The sequence below is a fragment of the Varanus komodoensis genome, unplaced genomic scaffold (assembly GCF_004798865.1).
Source record: "Varanus komodoensis strain SLA01 unplaced genomic scaffold, ASM479886v1 scaffold2, whole genome shotgun sequence".
NCBI lineage: Eukaryota > Metazoa > Chordata > Lepidosauria > Squamata > Varanidae > Varanus > Varanus komodoensis.
The window spans coordinates 59,480,562-59,501,630 of NW_025335568.1; the positions used below are offsets into that span (position 1 = coordinate 59,480,562).

The 21,069-nt window shown below is 42.8% G+C and overlaps 1 protein-coding gene across 5 annotated transcripts in view; it reads right to left on the minus strand.

Annotated features, from left to right (window-relative positions):
- MERTK (MER proto-oncogene, tyrosine kinase) overlaps positions 1–21,069 on the minus strand; it is a 65,616-nt gene that overhangs the window by 11,339 nt on the left and 33,208 nt on the right. For 4 of the 5 annotated variants that reach the window (XM_044429230.1, XM_044429227.1, XM_044429231.1 and 1 more), the window contains 9 exons: positions 20,368–20,551; positions 19,064–19,215; positions 12,655–12,808; positions 10,674–10,830; positions 5,020–5,105; positions 3,826–3,921; positions 3,233–3,313; positions 1,568–1,660; positions 133–251 (listed from right to left, as the gene is read on the minus strand). In XM_044429230.1, the coding sequence (XP_044285165.1) occupies positions 133–251; positions 1,568–1,660; positions 3,233–3,313; positions 3,826–3,921; positions 5,020–5,105; positions 10,674–10,830; positions 12,655–12,808; positions 19,064–19,215; positions 20,368–20,551 (1,122 nt within the window). The remainder of the gene's footprint in view (positions 1–132; positions 252–1,567; positions 1,661–3,232; positions 3,314–3,825; positions 3,922–5,019; positions 5,106–10,673; positions 10,831–12,654; positions 12,809–19,063; positions 19,216–20,367; positions 20,552–21,069) is intronic. The other variant, XM_044429229.1, reaches the window with a different exon arrangement.

Genomic DNA, 21,069 nt, shown 5'->3' on the forward strand with positions numbered 1-21,069 from the left:
GAACTAAGGCTGGACTTCAGGTCAAAGTCTAGGGTCCCCAGTCCAAGGAAGTTCCCAAATGACCACCTGGGAAGTAGCAGGTTGTGGAAGCCTCAGAAGCAAACTTTTTTTTCCTACTGAGCTGTTGGTTACCTGTGGGCCCATTCCAAGTCTTGAACGAAGCAGGAAGCTATGCAAATCACCGTATTTCATGAATGGGAGAATCACCATGGGTTTTGGAATGTTCTGGGAACTTGGTTCTATACACACACCTGGAAAAGGTGAAAAGAAATCCATCATGTGCACCAGCAGGACCTCACCATGACAGAGGTGTATTAAACCATGCAGGGTGCGGAAAAAGGGAATAGGGAGACATTTTTCTCTGCCTGTTGTAATAACCGAACCCAATGGGGTCGTTCCATGAAGCTGAGTGATGGAAGATTCAGAACGTATAAAAAGGAGGACTTCTTCACACAGTAATTGGTTAAACTATTGAATTCAGTGCCACAAGATGTAGTGAATTCCACCAATCCAGATGGCTTTAAAAGGGAATGAACAAATTCATGGAGGATAAACCTATCAATGGCTACTAGTCCTGATGCTACCACCAGTATTGGAGGTAGTATTCCTATGTATACCAGTTTCTGGGGAACAAGGGAGGGAGTGTGGTATTACACTAATGTCCTGCATGTGTACATTTTCCATGGGAACCTGGTTGGCCATTGCATAAGCAGAATGCTGAAGTAGACAAACCCTTCAACTCATTCAGTATGGCTCCTCTTATGCTTTTGGATTTATGAAAATCACAGAGCAAGTTATTATGCACACATATACACACTCATGATAAGAAAGGAAGAACAAAATGGTCCAGAAAAGCAAAAGTCTTATTGCAACAGGCCGAAGGTTCCTCTGCTCCATCATCCTGTTTCACACAGTGGAAAATCAGATGTGTCCAAGGAGGGAATGGCGCTCCCCACATGCCTGCCAGTCCAGAAAATGACCTGCTCCTGACTATGCTTACTCTAACTAGCTAGCTAACAGGTGTTTGGAGGCTAGGAGTGCTGAATGTCTTTCATTCTAAGGGCTGACACTCGCAAGGGCCATAGTCCAGAAAAAGGTGGGGCACAGGGACAGGGCCACCAGTGCTGGTATATTTCAGCTTAAAGCACTGACTATAACTATCTCTGAAGAGAGGAATTCTCACCTTTTAGAAGCGAGACGAGTCACACAAAAATGGACAAACTGACAAATGATCCATGGTGGAGGAAAGAGGGCCGAGTTGGGGAAGGGATTCAGCCATCTGGGGAACACTGGAGGGCCAGACTGAGGTCCCAGGAGGGTCAGATGTAGCCACCAAGCCTGAGGTTCTGCACACCTGTTATATAACTACTATTCATGAACTCATTTAATATTCTTGGCTATCATCTCATCTCATGGTGGCAAATTCCATAAGTGAGTCTTTCCCAATCTAGTGTCTTTGAGATCAGCAAGGAATATAATGCCCATAATGGCCAGGCTGGTTGGGGAAGCTGGGAGTTGCAATGTACACATCTCATACCCAACAACTGATATTTGCTAGTTGACCTACCAAGAAGTTTGATGACATTTGGGTGATCAAAATCTTTCATGCATGCAGCTTCCCTAAGGAACTCTTCAATTTCTCGTTGGGAAAAGCTGTCCACTGCAAATAAAGTAAAAAAAAGGCTTGTCAAGAAACTTTACATTCCCTTGTTTGCTTGGTTTTTTTTCCTAATGTAACTCGCCCTTTTGCTTCTCATTTTATCAACATATTCTGAATAGCTATCAAGAAAGAAGCTATTCCTGGAGGCTGGATAGGTAAGAAAGTCATTTAGGTGGAAATCGAGCAGCATGTTCCACCACTGCACTTCAGTTTATACAAAGATCAGCCAGCAAGCCTGCAGACCATCAAAACCTAAGCTATTCCCTTTACAAGATGTTTAGAAAAAGGATAAGTCAATATTTTAAACGAATGCTTCAAGACAGTTTTCTGGGTTCAGTTGGAATTATGAACTAAGGCAACCTTCTTCAACCTGGCATAGTTCTCATGGCCACAGTTAGGCTAGGATTGATGGAAGCTGTAGTTGAACACATCTGGAAATAACTAGGTTGGGAAAGGTCACCCTTCATTCCATGAATCAGCTACAGACCTCTGAAGTCCAAAGTTTCATGCTCAGAACTGCAGTGCTATAGGACTGGATGGGTAAGAGCAGCCTTCCCCAATGTGGTGCCCTCCAGATATTTTGGCATTCAACTTCCATCGGCCCCAGCTAATATGGCCAACAGTCAGGAAATCAGGAAGTTGTAGCCTAGTATCTGTGGAGGCCCCTGAGTTCAAGAATGCTGCAGGAGAGAATGTGAAATAATTTCATGATGGACTTATTTATCTAATCCTGCTTTGTGTTGTTGTTGTTGCTGCTGCTGCTGCATTTACATCCTGGTGTTTTTCCCTTTGTGAGCAACCCACAGTGGCTCACATAGTTCTTCCCATTCCATTTTTATCCTCACTGCAACAGCTGAGAGTCCGTGACTGGCCCAAAGACATCCGGTGAGTTTCATGGACAAGTGAGGACTTATCCATGGATCCTCCCTGTCCCCAGTCCAGCACTCTTACCACCACACACTGGCTTTCCCAAAACTATTGCCACATGCAAATGTTAGCAAATTGGCATCCTCTTTTTGACTGTTGTGTAACAAGCCATCCTGTCTCTTCCTTTCTCAGAGCGCTGAACAGCTGCTCCTCATGTCAATCAGAAAGCCACCCACCTTTGTCAGGGCAGTTTTTAAATGTCAAGAAGTACACACTGAGGAGACAAACCCTCTGCAGCAAAAATGGCTCCTCAATCATCAGCTGCTTCCTCTTCTTCTGTGTAACCTTCTCCACTTTGGTGCCCTCTAGTTGAGCTGGACAAGAAGGTCCACCAGCAGCAATCAGCATGGCTGCTGACTGGGGATAATGGGAGTTGAAGTCCAACACATTTGGTGGGTACCTGGTTGGGCAAGGCTGCTTTATTACTTCCCTATGACAACATTGTAAGCACCTCTGGACAAAGAAATGTCTTGTATATGTTAAAAAAGGGTGACTTCTTTCTCATACTTGCTGGATTTCTAATCCAAAAAGATTTTTCATAAAGAACTTCTACAGCATCACCTAGCTACCCACCTACATACCTGAAATGCCTCTGAATGTTTTTCCCAACAACTCTAGACCTGTCAAGATCTGCTGAGAACTTACACTTCATTGTTTTCACAGCTACTTTTTGAATAGTTCCATCAGGATGGCTCAGACTCCCTTCCATGACTGATCCGAACTCCCCTAAAGGAAGGAAGGAAGCAATAAATAAATAAATCTGCATTTGTCTTGATCCCAAACCTTACAGCAATGAAATTAAGCTAGTAGCTTCATTTTGAAAAGAGATTGTGGTATCAAGCATGTTGGAAAGATGCTTCAGGAACTCTGAAACAGACCTTTAGGCAGCTCCCTCTAGGACTACAACTTCCAGTTTTCCTGAACTTTGGTCCTGTTGGCTGGGGCTGATGGGAATTGAAGCTCAAAACACTTGGGAGGAAACGGGTGGGGAAAGAATCGCTTTGAGGTGCCAAAGGACTCTTTGTGGTTCTTAGAGTAGCACACACTAAAGCCCTTTGAGTTAGAAGTGGGCCATACTGTGACTTCCCAGAAAGGATATCTATCCGAACTGCAAGAGGCCATGAGAAGCTGCCTTGCATCCTGCTCAGCAGAGGGCAAATGGCAGCTCACATGCACATCTGGGGAGCTGGAAGGTGCATTTGGGACTTGAGATACTTACAGAGATGTACAAAACTTACCTTCTCCCAAGATCTTCCCCAGGGCCAAATTGTTCCTAACAATCACAACATCCTGGAGTTTTTCCTGTAGCTCTTCACTCACACCAAGGCTGCCCACTGTAAGGGAAACATTTGGATAAGTTAGGGAAAAGGCCACTCTATGCATTTCAGATCATGTGTCTGAGACAACAAGAAGCCACCACTCAGAAGAGAAGCCAATCAACATCTTTTATGAATAAGTATCCACAAAAATGATGCAATGCCAATGAAATCTATGGGAGTTTGACTCCATATTGGATTGTGGCCAAGTTAAGGCTAAAGACAGGGGTGCTGAGCATATTCCAGCATATTTTGGCATAAAGCTCTTACTACCAAAAATAACCTTTAGGAGAGAAATTTCAGCCTTTTAGAACAGGGGAAAACGTACAAAAGCCAGGAAAGCATAAAATGATAGTGTTCAGGGAAAATGGTGTGCAGCCAGAAGAAGGGGGAACTTTGAAGAACATCACTGGGAATGCTGGAGGATTAAATCTGGCTCCAGAGCTTCTGGTTCTGCACCAGTGGAAAAGAGAAAGCACAGTTTCAGAATCACCTTTTTCCCATTCTTTCCACCTTATTTTTGCATTTCAGGAGAGGCAGAACTCCAGTTTGTTTGAACGTGACATACTTCCTGCTTATTTTTGATCCACTGATCAGAAACTGGCCAAGTCGTCTTTTCCCCGCTCTTTCTCTGTGGACTTCTGCCTCTAAGACAGGCCACAGTTTGTGCCTTTTTAAAAAAGCATTAAGGAGATTTGTGGATATTTATGCAATTTGTATGACTTTACACTACTGAAATTAAGCCAGTGAACTAGAATCCAGGGGAACAAATCATGAAAATCTGTGGATTTTGACTCCCTCCACATCACACTTACCCAAAAAGTCATGAATATGATAGGAAAATGGGCTTTGGAACTACAATTTGGGAAAGCAAATTATCATCAGTGAGGCTGCACATACGGGACTGGTATGTAGCATCCAGTTCCTTGCAGATGCCAGAGCGAGGGAGGGTATGCCAGGAATTAGGAACATGTTTGTCTTGATTCCCCCCACTAGGATTATCATTTTGCTACACCAAAATGCATCATCTTGAGGTCATTCCAGCAGCATTGTTTTGTGGCCATTTCTTTAAAACACATGCACACCCCAGCTGTAGCAACAAATGTAGAAACGTACGTGTCAGTTCAACAGCTCTGCGGCAGTAGGACTTCTTTGGTCTGTAATTTACAAACAGTTTTGACTCATCACTGTTGAAAGCATGCCTAATGGGGGCAGAAAAATATAACATAGTAATGCCATCATACTATTATTCCCATCAATGTGAATTCTTTGGAAAATATGAAGGTGGCAGCTGCAAAAGAAAAAAAGGCAGATGTTTTTCCCATCAGAGATTTTCACCAGCAGGTGTTTGGCTCACAATGAATAAAAACAATGCAAATAAAAAGGAAGTTCCAGCATTCCCCATCATATTCCATTTTTTCCTCTGAATGTATTACTTGATATGCTTATTTCCATCAGTATATCTCAACAAAAGCACTCCATAAACTGAACCTTCCTATAAAAGATATGCCAAGTCACTGAACTATTTTGGGAGGCAAAGGAAATTATGCTAGTTATTCATTTCCTGTTCCTGTAACAGTGTTCATTAATAACAATGTAAAACCTAAAAAACTTTCACTTCCACAGGCTGATTTACTTTTCCCATAATAACGTAACAGTACCAGCATCTTAAAGGAAAACCAAGAGCTTCTGAGTGGTAAGGGCCAAAGTAATGAACATGAAAGCAATTAAACTTCACCCTTTAAAAATGTAAATATATGTATATGAATGTGCACATATGTGTTGTGTGTAGTGGGAGGAACAGTTTTCAGGACCAGAGCACAGGAGGGAGGTATTTCCTCCCCCATAAGAGTCCCAATGATCCCTCACTCTAATATTCGCTTCAGGTAGAAAGTTTGGATCTAAACAGAGCGGGCAGGGCACCAATAGCCTCAGGGTGTCTGAACAACCAGGAATATTGTAGTATTCATGTGTATGACTCTGTAGAGCCTTTGCAAATGAGACGACAAATTAGCTTACAGACAGTTCAAGGAAATGTTTTAATTTGATGTAGTAGCCAAGGACCAAAGCAGACATACGTGTCTTCATTAAAACAGATGCATGCTCAACAATAAAAGAGGAGGTGAGAAGGGACTCATGCTTTACACCAAAAAATCTTGGAAAGGAGAGACATCCCTGCAAGTTCCAATGTGTTCTGTCATTTTCCTGCAGCCTGTCTCTGAAAGCAAAAGTGGTCAGGCAAAGAAAATGTCTTGAAGCACGGGAGCAGACAGAGAAAGGGATGGTTGTCACTTCCATTTACTGCACACACCTTTAGGGCTAACATTAAGTAAACAATTGCACGTATGACTTGGCTCTAAGTATTCTACTTGCAGTAGTGCAAGAGCAGAACTCCAGGGGACTTTCTTAGAGTCACCACGAAAGGCAAAGACAACAAGGAGCCCAGAGTTCCAGGGAAGAACGGCAAGGTTACAAGGGAAATACAACCCAGGAAACTAACCTAATGATACTAACCTAGCTTGGTGTGGTTCAAAACATCAGGAGGGCATCGAACTTTGGTCAGCGTTATTGCAGTAATTATGTAATTTGCTTCGCCCTACCCAGAAGCTCACCGCACCCTTCCCCATCGTATCTGCTCTGGAGTATTAGGGGACCCTCCAGAGCCTCAAGCAGATTTTGGCGGGAGCAAGGGCTGCAGGTGGGAGGCAAACAGAATGTTCTGTTGCATGAGTGACAGCCTAATCACATAGCTTTAGATTCCCTCCCACTGTTTTTCATAACTAGAATATTTATTTGTAAAAGGAGGCGTGTTTACAGTTATATTGCAGTCTACAACATTCCAGCAAAGAAAGAGAACCTCAGTCCATTCAATATAAACGCAATAAAACAAGATTTTACATGAAAATTTCATCACAGCCAATTTCTCAGAAGAATACCTTGGGGAAAAGTTTTGGGGGGTGGGGTTGGTACACTCAGGTCAGTTGGTTATTTCAAACAGGTTTTTTTTTAATTAAAGGGCAAGTGCTGATCTGTTTGGAACTTCATTGTACACTGTCACAAGGGAAGGCGTTTTGTGAAGTCAGACTACAATGGGCCTTTGTTGATTGGTACAAAACAATCCTCATATAATGTGGCTGATTGTGGCTGTCTCCCATGTTAGAAAAGGGTAAGGATTAAAGTTGTGTTTGTGCTGTATGGATGCACAGCAGGGTCTGTTCTATTTCTAGGCTGTTGTCCTACATTCACTTACCAATGCTACTTCATGAATGGTCACCGTAATTGTTTTTCATACATCTAAGCTTTAACGTAATTATCACTGTCTGCCTTTTGGCATTTCATTTTAAATCCACTGCTGTCTGTCTGTCTGCCTACATACATGACATATATGTACCTGTCAATTCACAATGATATTCCATGTGTTGTTGGATTCTCATCTGTTAAGGTTTATGCCATAATGCATTTACTAGCCATTGAGATGCCACTAGGCTCTTTGTCTTCTTTTCCTTTATCTGATCCTAGCTGACAAAACCACGTCCACATTTGGAATAACCAGTGATACATTTCCTTCTTCTCAAAGTTCATTCAGTACAACATCTGCTTTCTTTGAAATCACCAATCGCCTTCAATTAAATATTATTCTAACTTCAGACAGAAACAAACCCCCAGTAAACTTGGATTTTAAGCATGCAAAGAAACCCTGGTTACTTTCACAAGGATTTTATCAATTATATAATGGAACATTTTCCTGTAACTTTTCATAGTTGAAATTTTAAAATTAAACATTTTCAAGAAATTAGCTCCCTCTTTATTTATTTCTATACTGCCTCACAGCTGAAGCTCCTTGGTTAATTCCATATAAGCTTTAGATTTTTGTGAGATTTTGTCATGCAATAGGAAGAACAAACAAACAAGAAAACTGGGCACTACATAGGCCTGATTATGCTAGTCCATAGTTTGTAGATCTATTCAGGGTTTGTCTGGCAGATAATTTGATAAACCATGATTTGCTTTCTCAATCCCTGGATTTTTTTTCCTCCTTCACCTAATCCCACCCTCTATCCCATATGCCTCTGTGTCCCTGTCTGAGTTGTTTGGTGGTTTTTTTTACCACTAACTTGTCACCTCTGCAGCCTGGCAAAATAACTCATGAACAATCCATGGTTCTGGCTTCACATGTAATGAAAGCCCATTTAAACAACCTAGAGTTCACAATACAACAACAAACCTTGGGTTTTCTTTCTGGGTTGTCTGTGGTTAACAAAACAGTGGCTTCTTGATATGTCTGCATATGCACAAACAACCTAGGCTTCAATAACCCATGGGTTAAATCATGAGGGAACTGGGGTGCCAAAATGCAGGACAGGAGCAGGTTCTCCTGCTTGTTATTTTTCTAGTATTGCCATCTTCCCCTTTCCTTCTGTAATGGTCAGAACCTCATATATGCTAAGCAGTGCTAAAAACAGGTTGGTGAGAAAGTGGGTAACAAGACCACAGAAGTGGTGGTAGGGGATGGTCCACAAAGCCACTTTCATCTGGAGACCCACATCTCTGGGAGGCCATGTGCCCCACCACCTTGCTGTCCATGGGCGCTTGCTGAACTAAAATACAAGGGCCCTCAATCCCCTTGGATTAGCTGGGGGTGGGCGGGGGTTTGTGCTTCACCTCTTGTTGCCTGCCCCTTGAATCTTTCTGCCTGATTTTTAGCATATGCAAGCTTTGCTTTGCTAGTTTTGTTTTGTCCTATGTGGATTTTTTGCTCTGGATCTCTTCAGTATTTAGCATGGTCCCACTAGACTAGAAGAAGAAAGGGCAAGAGAAGTCACTCCTGGATGCATTTAAAAGGACAGCTCAGGTTTTAAATAGCAACCTGGCAACTGTAACAGCACAGAGGGAGCTAAAAGATATACAGCAGGACCCCCATATCCATGGGGGATAGGCTCCAAGTCCCCCAGTAGATGCTTGAAATAGTAGGATACGTGGATAGTAGCAAACACTACATTCGTGAGGGTTGGGGGCACAAGACCCCTACAAAAGTGGAAAAACTGCAAATATCTTTAGGGGGAAAAGCACAAGTATCTCTAGAGTCTAAATGCCCACTGAGAAACAAAACATGTGAGGCTGGCTAGTACTGAGGCAAAGAGTGTGGCACCCCCAAACAGAGCATGTATCCCCTAGAAATATTCACATTTTTCTTGTGGTTTTTCCACTTTTGTGGGGGTCCTGCACCCCTAACCCCTGTGACTGTGGAGGGCTGATGGTTAAGTGAAACTACAGTGTCTTAAGACAGTAGATACGGGGGTCCTGCTATACTGAAAGGGAACTAAGGCCAAGGGTCCAGCTAGAGGTGTATGACATTTGGAGAGGCTTCTCTATGTATCCCGCAGTGAAAATATCAAAGACAGGGCATTTAGCAGTGGGAAAGCTGCTAACAATCACATGCTCAAATGAATCATAACTGACCAAACAAACAGTTACATAGCAGAATCGCTGCAATCCAAATCGGTAGGCTATAAGAATTTCCATTCAGGGCCTCTTCTTAAGCATCATCAAAGCAATGTTTAGCTTGTTCTGATCCACTTGTTTTCATTAGGAGAAAATTAAATGGATGCCTCAAACCCATTTAAATTAATGAGGCTTAAAAGTGCCTTGCTTTGGCTGGGCTGTACCCTTAGAATTATTTTATTTTATTTATTTTTCAATTTATATCCTGCCTTTTTCCTACAAAGGGCTCAAGGCAGCTTACAGCTCGTCCTCCATCTTATCCCCACAACAACAACCCTGTGAGGTAGGTTGGGCTGAGAGTCTGTGACTGGCCCAAAGTCACCCAGTTGGCTCCATGGCCAAGCGGGGACTAGAACCTAGATCGTCTGAGTCCCAGTCCCATGCTCTTAACCACTACGCCACACTGGCTATCCAGCACTTTGAATGAAAACTCCTTTCCCCTTTGTGGATCATATATATCATCCCACAGCACTGTTAAAAGAGCCATCATAATTCTTCATTTTTGCAATGAAAATAAAGGGCAACAGCAACCCTATCGTATGAACCTTTATTCAGACTTATGACTCAGTGTGTTCAACAGAGCTTACTTCCAGGTAAATGTGCAAAGGATTGCAGGTATTATTTACTCTTGGGTTAAGCCTGGATTTGAAACCAAGTTTGACACTCTATCGGTCAACTTCACTAACCTCTAAATTTCAGAAAAAGGGTTTGCCACAAGGGTTTGTGAACGACTCAGATGTATGCAACTACTCTACTCTGGTTTAACATGGATGGTGGACATCAATATCAGCCATGCAGCAGATGGCTTTTGAAAATCAGCAAATGCTCCCCTGCTCAAGGAAGGGTTCAGATCCTGGGAGGCCAACCTCAGCCCGCAGGTCTAATCCAGCTCACTGGGTTCGGTTCCTTCCAGGGGCCCCAGATCCAGCCTTCCCCAAGTCCTACCTCCTATCCAGGAAAAGACAGAGTGGGTGAAGCAGAAAGGAACTTGGCCAGCACCAGCCAGAGCTGACTTTTGCAAGGGCCAGCTAAGTCACTCTCTCTATATAGAAAGCAGCATGGAACTCCCTGTCTCTCTTGGCACGGAGAAGCTGGGGGAAGGAAATTAGGGGGCAGAGTGGATTGATGTCATAGGAGGGGCTAGGTATGGGGTCTTTCTTTACTTCATTCATCCCTCCAGCTTGGGGTAGGAGGGCAAATGGCTCCCCCAGACAACATTAGCCTCCACCCCCTCAGCTCATATTGTTAACATTTTCTTTATTACTTACCCAAACTTGGTTTCCTCTCTCAGTTTGTTCCTGAGAAGCACAGATAGATATAAAATTAATCCAACAACAACAACTCCGCATATAAGCCCAAGGATGATTGTAATCGAATCTGTTTTTCCAGATGCTGTAGCTGAAGAAGGTGCCGCAGATATCAAACCTAGGAAAATAAGACAAGTTACAGAGAAAGGGGGACCACCATCTTTGCATAATATGGGAGCGATGCACATTATCAGCAAATTTACACAAGCATTTCTAATACTTTGTAGGTTCTATATCTTCCAATCTGTTCTAAAATGTTCCCAGTTAGAATAGCCCTTAACTTTTGCTCTGCAAAGAATTAAAAAGTCCTCCACCACAAGAGAAAAAAAGGCTTATACCACAGAACTGGGAAAGGTGAAGAAGCAACTCAGCCAGCCAGTTCCTCAGTCAACTAAGCCACTGTGACTTAAGTCATGGTGGGCTGAGGTGTGTGCAGGAGGCCTATTTGTATATTCAAGCAGTGATTGCAGCTTGTTTTGTCATCTGAACCTGGCAAGGGTGGGCTGTGCAATGGTTATGCAAACCTCACAAGACCCATGGTTTGTTTCAGAGCTATGCCAGGGTGGATTTCTGTTGCAGAAAACCATCCCCAGTGGTTTGGATGACCCAACAAGCTGTAGTTGTTGGTGCAAATATGAAAAAGCTGCCTGGCACACTCAAGCACATACTGCAACTCACCATGGCTTCTTTAAGTCAGTAGCTTACTTAGCACAACTATGAATCCAGCCTTGTCCATAAAACACAGCACAACAGAGCAATCTTGTTATCACAAACCATACTTTATCATCAAAATTTTTTTCCTTAGGTGAAAGCAAAGCAGAACTAGTGGTTTGGATGCCTCCTATTTTCTTCCTCCCTCTAAATTCTCCACCTGCCTATTACCTAACTTAATTTAAATGGAAGTCATTCTTTCAAGTCTGGTTTTCTGGAATTTGTGCAGTGGCAGTGCAAATAAATGTCTGAGAGGCCATCTGGAGCTAGGGGAAGGCATTTGGTTAGCTGTGCTACTCCATCTGAAAGCAATTGCTGCACTGGAAACTGGCTGTCACATGCAGTTTATAAGCCCAACGTCACAAGGAAAGGCAAGCAGGAAGAGAAGGCCTGTGCATGAAGCCATGTGATCAACAAGGAAGTTTTATTTTCGTAAGATTAATTGAGGCTAAGATTGAGATATGAGAAAAGCATTGGTCTTTGTGATGTGCCAGCTACCTTTGGTTTAAGGCGAAGCAGGAAAAATATTTAGTTCTCTCAAAGGGCAGAGTGAGATGAGATAGTCTCTAAGAGGTGTTATTCTGAAGAGCTGATCACAGTGCAGTTTGGTATTTCTTTTGTAAAAGCACATTTAAAGGGTTTGAAACTTTGTGTGAAAATTTAATAAGACTATATGATGGAGAAGCATTTGTTCCAAAACCCCACATTCAAAGCAACCAGGAAAACACCACAAAAGGTGGGGGAAAGAGCTAAAATTAAGAAGGAATACATCAATTTCACCTTATTATTACAGCAAGGCTGTCTATGGAGCAAAAAGGAGGAAATACGTGTTGATTTCTGTCCTTTCCGTCCATGAATAATTACGCGGAGAGACACTGGAATAACACTGTACTTCAGCAGAGGGGTCTGAATTTGGAGATGTGGCCATGCAATCCTTTTCCTTTCTACCATTCCAATATCCAGAGAGTCCTTTCCTCAGGAACATTTATTCCCATGGAATTCTTAATGAATTTGGACTGGAGGGCCACTTCCAGCTTCTGCATTAATTCAGATTATTATTATTATTATTATTGTTGTTGTTGTTGTTGTTGTTGTTGTTACATTTCTATGCTGCCCCTTGCTGTTTACATGTCATGAGCAGAGCTGCCTTGAGCTGGGGGTCAGAATAGATGGCCAAGGAAGCCCTTTCTGACTCACTCTGTTTCTATGTTTCTATATTATTTTGACTCACCGTTCCCAGGAATAAAAATTTCCACTGGATCACTGAATGGCCCAACTCCACCATTTGTGACTGCAGCTACTTGCACGATGCAGGTGGCATCAGTGGCCACAATCGGGATGTGAATGGTGGTGCTGTCTTTGTTGGCATGAGAAGAGAGATTCCGCTGCAAGAAAAAAGGGCTTTAAACTTCAGAAGAATCTGACCGATTGAAACAGTCTCTGAGAACATTTTGCTTTTGTGGATGCATTTGGAATTTTGATAATACTGTTCTCAGAAAATGGCTGCCATGTAGAGGAGGGGGCTTGCCCATTCACAGAAAAGCTTCTACAGTGAACATGATTGGTGGGAACACACACTTCCCAGAACGCAAACTGTGAGACAGACAGAAAAATACCTTCTCAGGAACCTCAATACAAACCAGTGGAGGAGTCTGCACTTCAAAAGACAAAGCTGCTCTTTGAAGCTGAGCAAAATACAATGGTGCTGGAGGTCAGCACTATTCTTTCTCAATTAAATAAATATATTTAATAAATACATTAAAATGACAACTGACAGTGAACTTTGCAGGTGCCAAGAAAAGTATCTGAGATAATTAGCTGAAAACCCAAGATTCACCACCCACTGACAGGTTTTTAGATTACATTTCCTGCTTATCTGCCTACAGGAAAGGACAAACATTAAAGCCAATGTTGGTTTCAGTAAAAATAATACTGAGTGGGAACAATGAAATAGCTGACAAGCATTTCTTTTAGAACTGTCTTAACTGCTCAAATCAAGAAGTCAACAAAAATTCTGCCCAGTTGTACAAGCAGCTAGCTGTGGCCAAACAAATCCAATACTTACAAAACTGTCTATTGGCAAAGCCAAAAAAGCAAGACAAAATAAACCTAGTAACAAACAAAACCAGAGGAAATGAAGTTGGTAAGATTCCCTTCTTTTTTTCTTCTTCTTATGGTCCTCTTCCAACTTCTGACAACACAGACCACAGGAGTTATTCCAAAACTGTTTCGGTTCCTATGATGTGATTCCTGATTGCCTGGGATCAGTATTCCCAGCACAATGTGACATTCAAGTACAGTAGTTGCCAATCCAGCTGTTGCAAGGAACAGGGAAGAAGCACTAAAAGTTGCGGAACATTTCACAGGAAATGGAAATGACAGCTACTGTAAGATCAAAAATGCTTGTCCATTAAACATTATGTAGTCCAAATATCAGGATACAACCCTTTCTCCACTTGCTTAACAGGAAGCCCAACTGAGTAAAACGGGGCTGCTGAGGGTTGCTTGCTTTACTCATATTCTTATGGACCTCCCATTGAGCTAAAAATCAACATGTTTATTGGCAACCAAAAAAATGTTAATTCATACTACTAGTCCCCCAATACAGGTGATATTTGGCTATATACATGTGACTGCGAAAAGGCAAAGCTATCTTTGAGGCTAGAATTCCAGCCAGGAGGATCCCAGTCAGCTGGGGAGCCCAAAACATCTGGAGGGCACCTGTTTAAGGCTTAGAAACAAAATAGCTGTGAGCAGGCAGATGTGAAACAAATGATCCCCCTTCTCACGCATTCTGTGTTATTTCCTGGAGAGACGATTAGTCAGCTCGAGCTGCTTCCAAGAGACTTGCCAGCCAGCCTGAGCCCTGTCCCATCAGTGACTCACAGCTCAGCTGGCAAGCTAGTCTTTAAGTTCAGTGGGGCAATGTGTTGAAGAAGTGACTAAGCCAGTATAAAACTTCTGTGTAAACAGGAACAAAACTCTCAGCAGTTATAAAATCATTAAGAATGACAAATTTGTTGTGTTTTGTTTAAATAGACCACACTTCAAGATGCGAAGGTAGTCAGCAAAGCTGTATCAAAGGAGGGATTGCCTACCAGTTCAAATAGGGTCAACTGTGTTAGAGCGATGGGGGACCTGAGTCAGGTCAAGTCCAGTCTGCTGACAGACCCCATTTCTGCAGTCAATGCACACTCGGTGAATGCACAATGCGCAGAGTGGTCGTTCTCGGTAGAGTGGTCTTTTGCAAGGGATGTTTACTCAGAACAGAAGTCCTGCTCTGTTCAGTGAGGCTCACCCCCAAGAAAGTGCGTGCAGGGTTGCAGATTGGGGTGGGAGGCAGATGCTGTAGTATAAAGGGCAGGGCCAAGACATTTTGCTGCTAAGGCAAAGAAGGGGGCTCCTCCCCTCACCTCCCATGCACAAAAGTCAACTGGTTTGGCAGTGAATGGGCCAACACTCCCACTGCACCAGAAGCAGTAGGCCGGCTTAAGGTGGCAGAGCAGGTGGTATGACACACAAGACTCTTTGCCAACCCCTTGCCGCCGCCTCCCGCTCCTGCCAGCACCTTGTTGCCACCTCCCAGCACGTGCTGCCTGAGGCAGCTGCTTCACACTACCTAATGCCAGGGCCGGCCTTGGCAGCATAGATGAAGTGAAAGCAAACTGGTACTTTCCAGAGGTGCTAGACTACAATTCCCCAAGTTCCCAGCCAATGGTCAGGGATTTGGGGAGTTATAGTCCAAAGCATCTGCACAGCACTAGGTTTTCTACCCTGGTATAGATATTATAAACTGTCCCTTCGTTTGCACCAGCTTTTACACACATGACTCAGACTTGGAAGATGTAGCTAGCAACGTCTGTCTGTCTGTCTGTCTGTCTGTCTGTCTGGCAGCCACCTAAGGTGAGGGATCCCAGTGATGTGGTTTGATGGTCAGCTGTTAAGAGAACAGAGCTGTGCCTTGTGCCCCTTAGTTAGCATGCTGCCCTTCAGTGCAGTGCAGGATTCTATCTGTCTCCAATGCCAAAGTGACATGCAACTGCCAGTCTGTACTTCAGGCAGGCAGGGGCTTCCAACACATCTTTTGTCTCAGGCTACAGTAAGTCTTAGGACAGCCCTGGCTGGAACTTTAAAAGGCTCATGCAAAGTACAAACAGCCTAGATATAAAGGTTTCGGCATCCCATGTTTCACTAGGGAAGCAGGCACCTGGATTTTTGGCTGTTGTCTGAAGTATAAGCTGATGAGTTAGCATCTCTACCCTGTGCCCTGTACTAGTCACAAGATCATTATATTGCATTGCTGATTTCTAAATTCTAAGCACGCGTATTAAAAAAGGGAACAGAAAACTCTAGTCCTACAGAAAGCAAACACAGATGAATCAACTCTTTTTCCTGCTGTGGGAAAATGTTTAACACTCCAACCTTAGTGCTGAACATCTGATGTGTCCTGCAGCCCCATAGGATTGCTACCTTAAACTGCAATCCTAAACACACATACATGAGATAAAGCCTCACTAAACTCAGCAGGGCTTACTTACTAAGTGGACACGGATAGGATTGTGCCTTGAACTCTGGACTAAGCAGTCAAGTCAACATCCATAAGATCACCTTAGGTGAAGGGCTGGGAGGGGAACCCAAGAGCTGAAACAATTAAAAGGAAAAGTGAAGCAGATCTGTTTCAGAGCATGTGTGCTTCAACAGTGCTTCCCCAAGAACTGCATCACTGTTCTTATGAAACATACACACCAAGGGATCCAGCGGTGAAGACATGGAGCTGAAGCAGCTATTTCATTGCACTGTTTGCTCTGGTTCAGATCAGGGGTCCAGCATGAGGGCCAGGGAGGGGGCATTCCTGACTCCCCTGCTGAGGTCACCGTTCATACTGAGGTCCCTTACGCTTGCCATTTATAGAGCAAAAGAGTGATTAATTTCCTTTAATGCATCAGGGATCCTGAACTTGCACTACAGTAAAAGCAAAGAATGAAAGACATCACAGATCGCAATATGGTTAATAAAAGGCAGGCTTCAAGCCTCATGTTGTTTTCAACCAGCTGCAGCTTCAGAAGCAAGAAGGGGTGGGTTAGGGTTAGGGTATTTTATGATGCCTTTATAATGATTTCTTTCATAGTTATTACTGTATTTTAATTCTATAAACCACTTGGGGAACCTTTGAGCTGATGGCAGTGTAAAAATATAATAAATAAATAAAGTGATGCCTATAGAGCTCAATGGGACTTACAACCAGGTAAGCATGCTTGTCAGGGGTGGCAACTTTAGGAGTCCTGGAGGCTATTTGTGCCCTTCCCCCAAAGACTGCCTCCCCACATAAAAAAATCTAGGCCACTACAGAGGACCCAAAGGTTTAAAAGTACCTTGTTTTCAAGGTAATTTTGCCTCTTTGGGGGCTTATTAGTAACTAAATGCATTAAAAGGTTTTTAAAAGGCTGCTCCTGATGACCTTAAAAAAACAAAATTGGGGGTACAGCAGCTCACTTTCTATACCCTATCTATCCTGGCATACAGGATTGCAGCTTCAAACTCTTAATTACAGTTAAATATCTGAATGGTTGAAGGAACATAACCCTTAATGTGGTTAGTGATTAATTCAGGGAATGGGTTTAGCTTTAACCATTCATTGTTAATCTGATAAGTGTGGTTAAGGGGTGTGTAGGCTGGGATTTTCTTCCAAGAGAGGAGATGCTTCAGCATTTTGCTTGCCCTACATTTTAAGCAAAATATTCTAATTTGCATTTCTGGCTTAATTTATTAATTAGAACACAATTAAGCTTGGAATTTTGCAATTGTAAGAGAATTTGTGATACAGTGCTTGGTTTAGAAAGTGAGTACAAAAAGGACAGAGGCATACAGAAAGACACTTTAGGGAACAGAAAGTGAACATTAGAAAAACTTGCTTACCAAAATCAATGTGCCTGTTGTATGTAAGCATTGTGTTTTTAATAATTTGCAGAATAATGTGGAAATTGGTCAGGTGGATTTCATAGAGACATAGAATAGTAGAGTTGGAAGGAGCCTATAAGACCATCAGGTCCAACTCAGTGCAGAATTCCACATTATAACATCCCTCTCAAATGGCTGTCTAGCTGCATCTTGAATGCCTCCAGTGTGGGAATGCCCATAACTTCTCTAGGTAATTGGTTCCATTGTTGTACTGCTCTAAGAATCAGGAATTACCTTCCGATATCCAATTGAAACTTCGCTTCCTCTAACTTAAGCACATTATGCTATGGTTTGCATTCTGGAATGATTAAGAATAGATCCTGTCCCTCCTCTGTGTGTCAGCCTTTCAAGCATTTGAAAAGTGCCTTCTTATCTCTCCTCAATCTTCTCTCCTCAGGGCTAAACATGCCCAACTCTTTCATGACTTCTATCTGTACAGCTTCTCCCCAAGTATCTTCTCCCCAGCCAAGGTCAAAAGCCCCAAGAGAGAAGAGGTGAAGTAAAGTAGGGTACAGGTTTTCATTTCTCACTTGCATCCCTGTTTTGATGTTAAAATCATACCTTCAACAGTTTTCTTTCAGGCTAAGTTCCAGGTTTAAGACAAGCTTACTGCCACCATCATGCCTAGTTTGGTCCTTAATGGGAAACGGTAGCTATAGCGCAAAGAGTGAGCAGACGCATTGCATGCAGGGGATCCATGCCAGCCCAGGCATGCTCAAGGAAAAAGAGCAGGGAGCAGATAATGGGAAAGACAGTCTGCCTGAGAGTGCCCTAATGCAGGCAGCCTTGTGTGATCAAAACAGCTGTCCTTCATGTTACTCGTGGAAATACCTAAAATTTCAGGCGGCACACTCATCCAAAAAGCAACAAAGCCTTGTAGATTGTTAATCCTGCCAAAGCAACGTTCCCTTGAAAATTCCAATGCCTAACAAAAAAAGGACTCTTTCCCCATCAACATATCCATGCTAGGTTAAAGGGGGTTTTTTTGGACAAATGGTGCGAAGAAAGCTTTTATTTATTTATTTATTTATTTATTAAAACATTTTTATGCCGCCCCATTCGCCGAAGCCTCTTTTGATGGGATTAAGATTGTACAAGGCTTTGTAAGGCTAAGCATGTATCTTCACCAAGCTACCAATTTTCTTGCTATAAAGTAAAAGTTTGATACAGAAAAAGCCTATGATTCAGAACCAGTTCAAATACATTTATAGTTACTTCAGATAAGCATATTTGGTTGAGCTATTAAGTATCCTGTTGTTAGGAATGTATGAATATTGTAAAATCCATTCTCTATTTTTGTGGATTTTCAGATGCCTTCCATTCTGCCGTCTCCATGTTGACAGAATCAGATTTTCTATAAATACATCTGTACATATTTGCATAATTTGAAGGTAGACAAATTGATACTCCTAATAATGTGTAAATCCCCCCCAGCTATATTTGCACTCTTTATTCTATGGGGAAAATTAGCATTTTTGGTTGGCTGTATTTATTTCGTTCATTGTTCTACAACTACTGTTGCATAGAGGTATGTCCAAGTTTTAAAAACAGTCCAGACAATTGTGAAATTAATGTGACTAAGGAAAGGCCAGTACACTATGGAATCTGTGGGTTGGGTTCTTAGAAATTTTAATTCATTTGAGTCCGTTGCCAATTCATTTGACATCTCTTCCCATACTTACAGACAACTCTGAACTCTGCCACACATGAGAGATGCTGTAGCCTTGAAGTTCACCGTTCAGTTGGGCAGCAGGGGGCTTTCTCCACGTGATTATCACAGAAGAGCTGGACTCATTGATTGAGAGTGTGACATTCTCAGCAGGTGCAGAGGGAGCTTAAATACAAAACACGTACAACAGACAAGAAAGGCTGATCAATATTTTCTGTGGGGCAGTGAGGAGTTAGCCATGTAGCTTTTTAAAAGCTAAGGAGAAAGAAAGAAAATGTGCTAAATATGAAGAAAGAGGAGACATCCGTCTGCCCTCTCCCAGCATTTATCTTAAAATGTCCACCACTCATGAACAACAATGCAATAGTTGTATTTAGCTTCCTTGTTTTTTATTTAAGGAAAAAGTGTCCTGCCAACTTGAGGGGGAGAGTAAAAAAGAAAAGCAAGTAGATCACAAGACAGTGAGGCACACGATACGTATTTCTGTTAGGGTTTTTGACATTTTTAAATTTCCTTTAAAGGGCTACAGACGTTGCTTGAATGACAATGTGGGCAAGTAATCACAAGAACGTAAGAAAAACCATGCTGGATCAGATCAATGGTATATTTACTCCAGTGTTCTGTTTACACAGTAATCAGTGAGCGAGCCACCTCCTCATCCACTGACCATGGCGCAAATGAGAAAGCAGGAAGAGAAGCGCACCGCTTATCATTAATGATTTTACTGGCACTGTCCACTTGGTGCCCATGATATCTATGTGATAATACTGCATGCAGCAAAGATCACCCTAATTTATAGGCTCCTAGAAAGGCTGGAGGGAGAAACGATTGCATTTCTCAGACAATATATTACAGCTGAACTTCATAACATAAGGGGGCCTTATGGCCAACGGGGTGGGATAAAAATCTAATAAATAAATAAAACCAGTGATTTCACGGTAATGGAAATGCTTCCTTGAAAAAAGGGATTTTGTATCCCGATGCCTAAAATTTTGGACACTATAGTGCAATTACTTCATAGCAGCTCACCTAGAAAGGTCTTAAATCTAAACAGCACAGAATAGTATATAATTGACAGTATATACGATCAGTGTGCTAAGTATGGAAATATGACTGGAGGCAATGCTGCAAAACCAGGACAGATTCCTAAAATAGCTACCCAAAAGAAACAAGGTGCCCTAGTAGATACGCTGCTGGATTCTGGCTGGATTCAAGCTCCTGCTTAGCCATGAAGTTCGATGGATTACCTTTACTACATCTACTAATCTATCCTGCTTTACCATCTGGCCACCGCTCTGTACTGTTTGTTTTTCTTACCTCCTTCCGTTGTACTGGCCAGAACCCAAGGGCTGAAATCAGACCATCCTACTTCGTTCAGACAAGACACACGAACGTTGTAATCTTTCAGAGCCGAGAGATGCCGAATACGGTACAGATGAGGAGGTGTGGACGTGTTAAAAATCATCACGGAAACATTACTCCAGGCAGAGATATCCTTTAGCTGAAATGAGAATCAAATTTTCAGCAAGGCTGATGAAGGGCACAGCCCAATTCCCCCGGGACAGATGTATGTAAGCCTCCGACTTCTGACACTAACAAGCCTTCAGCGCAAGGCACAGCGGCAGCCCTTCCTGCTCTCCTGCGCACATGTATTTCCCCTAGACTGTTGTTTTTGGCCTTCTCAGTTTTAGCATGGTGGGGGGGGGGGGGGGGGGCATGGAAGGTGGTCATAACTCAACAGCCCTGGCGTCCCCTCTGCCCAGCTGTTGGCCTGTTCCTTTTTCCTTCTCCAAGGCTCAGCTGCACCTGAGGGCAGAGTGACTTTTTCCATGCCTCTTGTGGGGGGGCAGGGCCTTTGCAGCCCTACTCTGAGGCCACAGGATCTCAGTGATAGAAGGGAGACGATGATGGAAGGCCGCTGGATGGTGTCCAAACAAAGCTTCCTAAGGCACTGCAGGCATTTTAGACAGTGGGCTTCTCAACACCACTGTTTAATTTGCAAGAACAAAAGGTACATGT